Consider the following 9,660-nt stretch of genomic DNA (forward strand, 5'->3'; position numbering starts at 1 on the left):
AGACCTCCCAGGGCAAGTTTTAGTACAATAGCACAAACATGCATCAGTCATCCATTTGTAGATTTTGGCATCAAAATAAGAATAAATCAATAAATCTCTGTTGACATAAAAAGACCATTCTGTGCCAGACCAATGTCCAAATCAATCTACAGCCCATAGTAACAAACAGAACATTATAGACGTTTGTCTTGGTCCGTTTCGGGATTGATCAGGAAAAAAGTTCATTATATTTTCAGTTACGGATTATCCAAAATGTGTGAATACTAGCATTACATTAAGTCACCACCTTCCCAAACTTCTTTGCCTTAAAAATGCCTCAGAATGAAGCAATGTCTGATGTGTCACTCAATACAGATGTCAGTGTAAGCAGTTCCACAGATGATTTTCAGATTATTTTATTGAAGCGAAACAATAAATTGATTAATCTGACAGAAAATGTTATCAGTAATTATTTTAATAATCAAATAATTATCATTCAAGTCATTTTCTTCATCAATAATGCCAACAGTTCTTTACCTCTAGCCTGTCAAAGGTGACTGATTGCTGGTTTTCTAACTCTTCTATTCTATCTTCTGATTTGGGGGGTTTTGGACTGTGAGTCTGAAGCATTTTTCACTATTTTCACATTTTTAATCTATTTGTTAAGAAAATAACCATGAGATGCAATCCTTGGTATTTAAATAATTTTAATAGGACAGAGGAGGTCAATCTGAACAGTATTTCACAAGATAACCACTTCAGAGAAGTCCATTGTGTAGCACAACTATGTTTTGTAGGCTTTCATATCCTGTTAATTCTCTCCCGACTCCTTCAAGGGCCTCCGCCATGTTGGAAACCACTGCTGTATATTGAGAGTCAATGTGACCCAATATAAAAACTGCTCATATATGGCTGTATGTTTTAATTTCTCCTCTTTAACCTTTGACCTCTGAGATACAGTGAGTGAAGATATATTGTATGCCAACTGCTAACTGTATTTCAGTATTTTTCACAATGCAAGTGTTCAATTACATTAGAGGCTATCATGGTTCAGATAATGCATTCGTTTGGCTTTCTCACAGCACTTAGAATTGTAATGCTTGTTTTATGTCCTCTGTGACTTAATCTACTGGAACTTGACACTCGGAAGAAACGTCTTCGTCTCTGCCCAAGGCGTCTTAAACCATGGCTGTCCACACGAAGCATCGCCAGGGCTCTCCTGAAGAGGCCACTGTTAAATGCAGTATTTTCACTGAGAATGCCGGTGCTGGATCACAGAAAGACACCTGTTTCAGAGGAGGCTGACGTGAAGGAGGGGGTATTGCGGGAAGCCACGGCGTGTACAGAGATCTGGGTAAACTTAAGGGAGTAAGACGCTTTTTGGACCGGCTTCCACTGAATCCCTCTCCTACGATCTGAGCGCCCCTTAGGTCTCATGTGGAAATATCTCCCATTCAGGTTGGTGTCTCCGCAGGCGTTAAACCACCATCCACCTGGAAGATGACAGAAATGACATGTTGTACAGCTGATACTGGATGACAAGTATTCATTAATCCCCCTGTTTGCATCACACAAGGAGAAACATGTCTCCTACACGTGCAATTGCTGTACCTGTGTAGTTGCGGGCACAGTTGGATTCCTGGTGGTTGTCATTGTCCCTGTCCTTGGTGGAGAACATCATGCCTGTGTGGTTGCTCATGGGGTCCGGCAAATCTCCAGACAGATGCGTGAGGTGAATGGTGTAGTTGCTCTCAGGACCATAAAGGTTAAATCTGTATTCAATGAAGCGCCTGTTCTGTTTCCAGTCTTCCAGCTGGATGTGAAGGACAGAGTTGCCCTGAGTGGCTAGAGAGTGGATGTTTCTGAGACCAAGCCAAAAGTCCCCTGTGAGAGAGACATCAGTGAGCCGTCGGAGCTGACATGATTTATCAAGCACCTTTGAGAAGTGATGCTGTTATTACATTTTATATAATTACAAATGTTATAACAAGGATATACGCTAAGTAATTTAGAATTTGGCAGTTGACAATACATTTTCAAGTAAAGTCTCAAGAAGAGAATAACGTCTCACCTTGAAAATCTCCAAACCCATTTTCATACTTCTCCCAGATTTGATCAAAATTCACTGAACCAACCGCCCTGCGCTGGATGACTGTTGCTCCATGATCTAAATTGAAAAAAAAGAAAAAGGAATAGAAAAAATTAAAGTCTTAAACCTCACAATTTACATCAAATAGCTTCATGTTGATATGTTCAACATTTGTTAAGCAAAGCTGTTTAATGTATTTATATTATGTAATTACTTCTTCTGTATCAGTTTTCATTGTTAGTGGCGAAGTCCGCCCTCCCTGCGCTGTATTCAAATTGCCTTTAAATGTATTTGGAATTCACAGCAAACAATTCATGCATGCGTTACTGTAATTTTGTTCTACTGCTGCTTTACATTAAGGATTGAAACTTTTAGTAAGATATAAGATAGACAGTAATTAATTAAGAATAGTAACAATTTAAATTGGATCTTTAATGACAAAAAAAACTATAAAGTTAAATGTTTGTGTGACAGTACCTTTGCTCATGTCACAAAAAGCCATGAAGGGCTCCGTTCCGGTGGGTCTGATGGCATAGACACCACTGACCCGCTCCCCTCTGTTGAACAGGTCACTGCAGTCTGATGGCAGATCTATTTAAAAATGGACACAGACATGATGTCAAAGTTGAAACTGGATCAGGAGCAGAGACTTGGGAGTGCAGGAAAAATGTGTGCAGGATGCTGAAAATGCTGAAACTGTGAATGTGCAGTCAGGTAAGAAACTGTATGAAAGTGAAGCAGAAAATTGCCGTAAATTGTCGGGACTCATTCGTACTTCGCACTGACACAGTAATATTGAATATAAACCTTTGTGCTTGCTGATATAATGTACACAAATAAAGAAAAAACAAATCCTAATATCACTCTTAACAGTTCCTCATGCTTTATTATCAATCTTACTCGTCATGCTGGTGGTGCCGGTAGAGCTTGATGTCAGATAAGGGGTGAGTGTTGGTGCTTCATTGTTGAAGATGTCAGGCATCCTCTCAATGGTCTCTTGTGTCAATGTGTCGACTGTAAGCTAGGAAAAATAGTTAGGGAAAGACTTCATCTAGCTGACATAATCCTCAGACTGACCACCAGGAAATACTGCGGATTAAATAGCAATTCCACACATAATAAACTTTGGGTTTTTGACATATTTCACTGTAACAATATTCATTTTGTGCTTCAAAGACGAATGAAAATGCAAATGCATTATATCACTGAGGCACTGGCTGAGATTTTAAAAAAGATGGACAGCTCCGTCATTATGTCTGCACCCTCTTCCAAAGATTTGAAGTCTAAATTACATAGAACAGTACCGTGACTCCAGTTTCATTCTACCAGCACATTCAGTGCAATGCCCTTATGATGACAGCTGGCAAAGTAATCTTAGTTATGCGTACTTTTGTACAGCAACAAACTGAAAGGCTCTGTGAGGGGACTGCATAAAAATGACTGTGTGGGAAGAGGGGCTGAAATGTATTTAATTTTTTTTAAAAGCAACGGCCTCCTGAATGTCATAAATATGTTCTTATGACCCTCTCCTTGAATTATAAAAAATGTAACACCCCCCCGTCGTGCGTGGGTCAAACAAACACAGGATTTGTGTCCAGGACACCAGTTTGTGTCCTGTGCGTAACCAAGAGTAAACATTGAAAATGTAGTCACATGAGTCATTCGTAACATCAACCACGCTCTTTTCTTGAACCTCACTAAATGGTTTTGTTAATCAAATATAATTTCCCGTGAAGACGCAAGTATATTTTTGACCCTATGCATGTAACAATTGGAAACATGCCTGATACGTCCAAAAACCGACGCTGGAGGGGTACGTACGGGGTCACAGTTTCAAGCTAAGGGCCACTGACCAAGCGTCAGTATTTGATGAGTTTGGAAAGAGAATTGACTAGGAGCAGCACCATATCTGTGGCCGCTAATGAATTTGAGCACCACAACATCTATCCTGAATTCCACTACTCCATTTCATGAAAATATGAATTAGATCAGATGATGCTATATCCTGATATATGTATGACAGCACGTGCCTCTCTGTACCCACCAATCAGTTACATTACACCTGAGTTGCGTTGCCGGCGTGCTGGAGACATTTCTTTCAGATACCTTCTTAAGGGTGCAGCTTAAAATATGAATGTGATGCAACTATTGGATTGCAACAATAAAACTTGCAAGGAATGAATGAATGGGTGAGAAAATGAGTGAAAACGTCTGAAAAGTCCGCTACACTCTAAGCAAAAAGAAAAGGTACATAATCCACCCCCTTCTTTGACCCCTTCTTTGACCCCCTCTTCCGTCAAAACGTTTTTCTAACATTTACCTTTTCCTCCAGAATCCCGATCTTAACCTTCTGGTGGTTAAGCTGGTCACTCTGCTCCCTCACGGCCTTCAGCAGCTCTGTAATGCTCCGCTCCTGGCTGTGGATCACTTCCTGACCAGGGACCATGAAAGAATCATGGAAACTGTTAAGGAATGCTGTTATTTAATGCTTAATATCACAGACAATACTTGGAGTCTGTATTTTAGAAGACATACAGTAGATTAGGAGAACAATCGCATAACAAAGCATAGTTAAGGAAGAAAATGGCATACTATACGTTATTAAGAGTTGTCATTAAGTATTCAAAAAGCATTTTTAAAAGCTTGTCTAACATCTCGCAGTAGACATGTAGGAGATTTGTGTTGGCTTCAAAAAAGTTACAATTCCTGCTTGTGAAAGAATAGGCTGAACAAAGAAAGTTGCCATCTCATCCAGAAGGAGTTTTTAGTGTTGTATCTAAATGATCTTTCAGAGGCATTTCCACCTCAGCAACAAAAAAATCCTCAAAAGTAAATAATCCTTTTTTACAACAGGTGACTCACCCTGAGGCCACTGATCTCTGCGACTTGTTCGCTTGTCATCAGGCCTTGTGACATGCTGCTCAGCTTCTCCTCCAGCCCTTCCACCTTGTTTTGCAACCGACTCTTCTCCTGCAGGATGCTGTCCACTTTGGAGCTGATCTTCACAGACAGGCCTTTGATCTCTTCGTTGTTGGCCTTCAGTACCACGGTGGTCTTCTTTAGCTCCTCTTCTTCCTCTTTGATTTCACTGGCAAGCACTGAGAGCTGGTAAAACGTGTGGTCAAAGATGTTCAGCTTCTGGAGGATGTCGTTTATCTGTCCCTTTGTCTTCTGCACAAACTCCCGCAGGCTCTGACCCAGCTGGAGGAGGCCGTTTGCCAGGAGACGCACATCATCGAGAGCAGCAAACCGGGAACGGGTTTCAACCGGGGCCTCGGGCTGGAGGACAGGCTGCTCTATTCTGCCACACAGGGCAGGGACACAGGCAGCAGCCACGACCAACAATATGGGAATTAGTGCGATTCTCATGATGACGATTGGGCTGCTTCTCCAGCTGTGTGTCGGTGATGTTATGGGAACAACTGGCAGCCCTCTCCCTCCAGTGTGACTGGTAGGGATCCTGGGCTTTATATACACTGTCTTGAATCAGGTCAATGATTAACCTGTTCATCTGATCAATATCAGCATGTATGATGGAGTTTCCTCTTGCTGAGTGGACTGTTGAAAGTTCAACTCAATTGAAATTTCAGTGATTAGTTTTAAGATCATCATCCGTTGGAATGTTTAGTCAATAATCAAACAAAAAAGTAAATTCAGGTTGAATTCACTTCATTTTTAATCTACCTGCCACTGCATTCATTTGCACTCTTACAGTTAACTAAAGATGTTTTCCCTTTTAGTCAGGACAGAGTGTCATTCAGTAGTGTTTTTAACTGACCTATAGTTACTTGTTAGTGAGGTCACGGCTGGTCTGTTTATTTTTAAACAGGACGATGACCCGGTTACCTATAGATTGGGTTGAGAAATAGGACTTACAAGTTTATGGTTTTGTAATGTTTAGTTTATTTATCTGGTAGTGGGTGCAGTGCAGGTGCTGTGCAAGTATGCACGTAATGGCACTAGCGAACAAACAGCTGTTGCTCATAATGAAATCAAGCACCGTGAATCATTAAATCTAAGACAAAAATGCTTCCGGATTCAACATGTTGCATCTTATTGTGATAATAATAGCTTTACCTCCCTTCAGTGAAACCTGCATAAAGGTTGCAACTGACATTTTCACTCTACACACACAATGCAAGAAAACAAGTGTCGGAATTTTGTACAAGTATGAGGTGAGACATAACCACCAATCTATACAGGGGGGTGACGCATGTTCTCCTCTGTTAATTGTTAACTTCCAATATGAGAGCAGGATTGCATCAGCGCCACAGTGTGTACACAGTAAACACAGTCCACAACCCTGACTTCAGCACGGGGCCCTGCTCTCTTGATGGTAAAATGTGTGGGTGCACAGTGGCCCACATTTATAAAAACTTCTAACACAAAAGCCGCAGACCAGCTTCAAAGAGTAAGGGACACACGGTAAAGGGGCCACTTGGAGTGCAAAGGGGTGTCTGTGATGAACAGGGGGAGTGGGCCAGTGATCTACGTACACAAGGGTCAGAGGTGGGACATTGAGTACTATTGTTGTGTTTAAGTAAGTAAGTAAGATTTATTTATAAAGCGCTTTTTACAAACATAAGTCACAAAGTGCTATATGTGACCATATAAGGGCCAATAATGTACATACACACAGAAAGAACAAAATTAAAACATGGTTTAAAAGCAGGCCTAGGACATGAGTTTTTAGTCAAATGCCAGTCTAAAAAAATGTGTCTTGAGCTGATTCTGGAATGAATTCACAGAATCTGTGAAACGTAGGGGTGCAGGCAGAGCATTCCACAACCTCGGTGCTACCGCCTCAAAAGCTCGGTCAGCACGGGTTTTAAGGTGAGTGCGTGGGACAGACGGATAACCTAACACGTTTGACCTGAGAGCGTGGGCGGGTGAAGTAAATCAGTCACATATGTAGCAGCCTGGCCGTGTAGTGCTCTGTAAGTGAGAGTGAGGATTCTGAAGTGGATCCTAAATGCTACAGGGAGCCAGTGGAGAGATCTGAGTACGGGGGTGATGTGAGAGCGTTGATTTGTCCTAGTGAGTAATCTGGCGGCAGCATTTTGGATTACCTGCAAACGGTTAAGAGCAGATACACTGAGTGATGAGAAAAGTGTGTTACAGTAGTCGATGCGTGAAGAGATAAAGGCATAGTGCTTGTATATTACATATACTGCTTATATTACACAATATACTTCATTATGTTATTTAGGTATATTATTGTTAACACTTATTATGACTATGCATCCATACTTATATTATTATATCATATCTTATTTAGTACATATTGTAGCTGCCAGTATAGCACTATTGGATTTCTGGATTTCTTTTGCACAAATATTAAAAAAACGTTTTTTAGGCCAAGGACCCCCAAACGGATAGAGAGATGGAGCAGGGACCCCCGACTATATATATATAGTATAAAATTGTGTTTTATATTAAACTGGGCCTAGTGCCATGTATAAACATACCTCTTTATTGTGCATTCAATACTAAGCTATTCAAATAATACACAGGTTCATATATTCATGTTTTTATTTCAAACATGTGCAAGGTACAGTGAGTAGGGTGGCCGTGCCACTGCCTTTTATAAACATACCTTGTCAGCTGATGCCAATATCAACATTGTCTGTCAATTGCATGATAATCATGCATACAAGCTATTCAAAGACGTTTTCATTTTAAAAATGAATGATGGCCTATTAGTGCCACTCCTATGCATAAACATACCTGTTATCTTGCATACAATACTGAACAATTAAAATAATGCACAGATTCATGTTTTGCGGACCCCCTGCAGTACCTCGGCGGACCCCTAGGGGTCCCGGACCCCCTGTTGAAGACCTCTGGCCTAAGGCATTGTAATGTATATATTGTATATGTAAATGGTAAATGGACGTGTACTTTCTAGTCTTCCAACTTCTCAAAGTGATTTTACACTACATGTCATTCACCCATTCACACCCATTCCCACACGGATGGATGGGGCTACCATGCAAGGTGCCACCTGCCCATCAGGACTCACTAATCATTCACACTCAATCACACACCGATGGTCAGGGTCTCAAGACAACGTTGTGAAGGAGTCAACCACATTTCTACTCGGTCTTTTCTCGGACAAAGCAGACTCAGGATGGTATTTCAAGACGGGACAAGAACACAATTGTGGGGATATCACGAAATGACTTGTGCATTGAGTGATTTACTGTGTAAGGATGTAAGACTTCCTGCTATAAATACAACCAATAACCTGACTCTTTTCAAAATAGAATTCTTTGTCACTACAAACGGCTGTCGAGCATCTCTGCACCCGTCACACGTACCCCAGAAATGACAGACAGGAGAAGGAGGTCAGACAAATCTTTGGTGGTAAAATTTGGATACCTAAAAACAAACAGCAGTACTGGGACTCGCACTGGTCTGGTCTTGGTCTTTGTTCGGTCTCGGCCTGCGAGGGTTCGGTCTTGTCTCAGTCTCGATACACGTTTGGTGGTCTAGACTACAACACAAATGATACTAGATATCAATATATCAGTCTTCCACACACACACTGTGACACTGTATGCAAGTCCAAACCCCATGGTTGTAAAACTCTGCATGGTGATCTGATGCAGCTACAGAGAATCTTCAAAGCTATCTTCCTCATCCTCAGGGGCTAAATGAAAGCACCTTAGGGGCTGTTTTTCTGCCAACAGCTATCAGCTTGTACAATGCTCACTGACTGCTGGAGGGTGCTCAAGCAAGTCTCCTGCAACATTCAAAAGCAAACTGTGAATTGCTTTGTGCACATTGTACACTTTGGACTGATATGTAAGTCATTTGCTTCTAATATGGGAAAAAAAAATCTCTATGCAATTTTCTTCCTTCTTTCATTATAATGATATAACTACGATAGATGATGATAGAAGACATGGTAATGCTCATGCTGCTTTTCTACGTTTCTCTCTAATCATTGGACTTAACATGATTTAGTTCAATGACATCTTCTGCAGTTTTTTTCTCAACCTAAATAGTCATTTGCGGCAACACGACCAGCTCTGACAGTAACAGATTTTTGTGTTAAGTCCACATTTTCTTGGTATGTAGTCAGTGTGTTGGATAAATTATCCAAAGTTTAGTTCCAAAAGGAGATACATATTATTTTCAATTATGTATGGCAATACTGAATAGCATTACATATTAATGTAATCCTAGGATGAATACTTATAGAATATCAATATGCAACTTGCATTTTGAGCAATGAACTACAAATAATGTACATTTGAACTCACAAAAACATATAACATGTAAGTCAGTGAGTAAGTTAGTTAGTCGATAATGTTTTTTAGAGATTGATAGTGACTTAACACATGACTCACAGACATTGACTTAATTGAAAGATTTGACTGAGAAAATTAACTACTTTTTGTCTTTAATTTGGCTGTTTTACTACTAATTAGCTGAGAATAATCTTTTTTATGATTGTTATTATTAGCTGAAAACTATTTCAATAAATAATTTGTAAGACACACATCAGCTGGTGCTGAACATTTTTGAAACATATTGAACCTCAGCCTTAATGTAAACTATAACTGAGAGACCTACAGCCTGCAGCT

The 9,660-nt window shown here is 40.4% G+C and overlaps 1 protein-coding gene across 1 annotated transcript; it reads right to left on the reverse strand.

The window, feature by feature from the left end:
* Window positions 1–760: 760 nt before the first annotated feature.
* LOC306706785 (angiopoietin-related protein 3-like) lies at window positions 761–5,437 on the reverse strand (the record flags this gene model as incomplete). The annotated part of the gene is made up of 7 exons (XM_079174003.1): window positions 761–1,472; window positions 1,591–1,863; window positions 2,051–2,146; window positions 2,546–2,659; window positions 2,969–3,089; window positions 4,389–4,499; window positions 4,931–5,437. The coding sequence occupies 7 exons, from the start codon at window positions 5,435–5,437 to the stop codon at window positions 1,252–1,254; spliced, it is 1,443 nt and encodes a 480-aa protein (XP_079030129.1). The 3' UTR covers window positions 761–1,251.
* Window positions 5,438–9,660: the final 4,223 nt, after the last annotated feature.

The sequence above is a fragment of the Pholis gunnellus genome, assembly GCF_910591455.1.
Source record: "Pholis gunnellus genome assembly, chromosome: 14".
In the NCBI taxonomy this organism is placed as follows: Eukaryota; Metazoa; Chordata; class Actinopteri; order Perciformes; family Pholidae; genus Pholis; species Pholis gunnellus.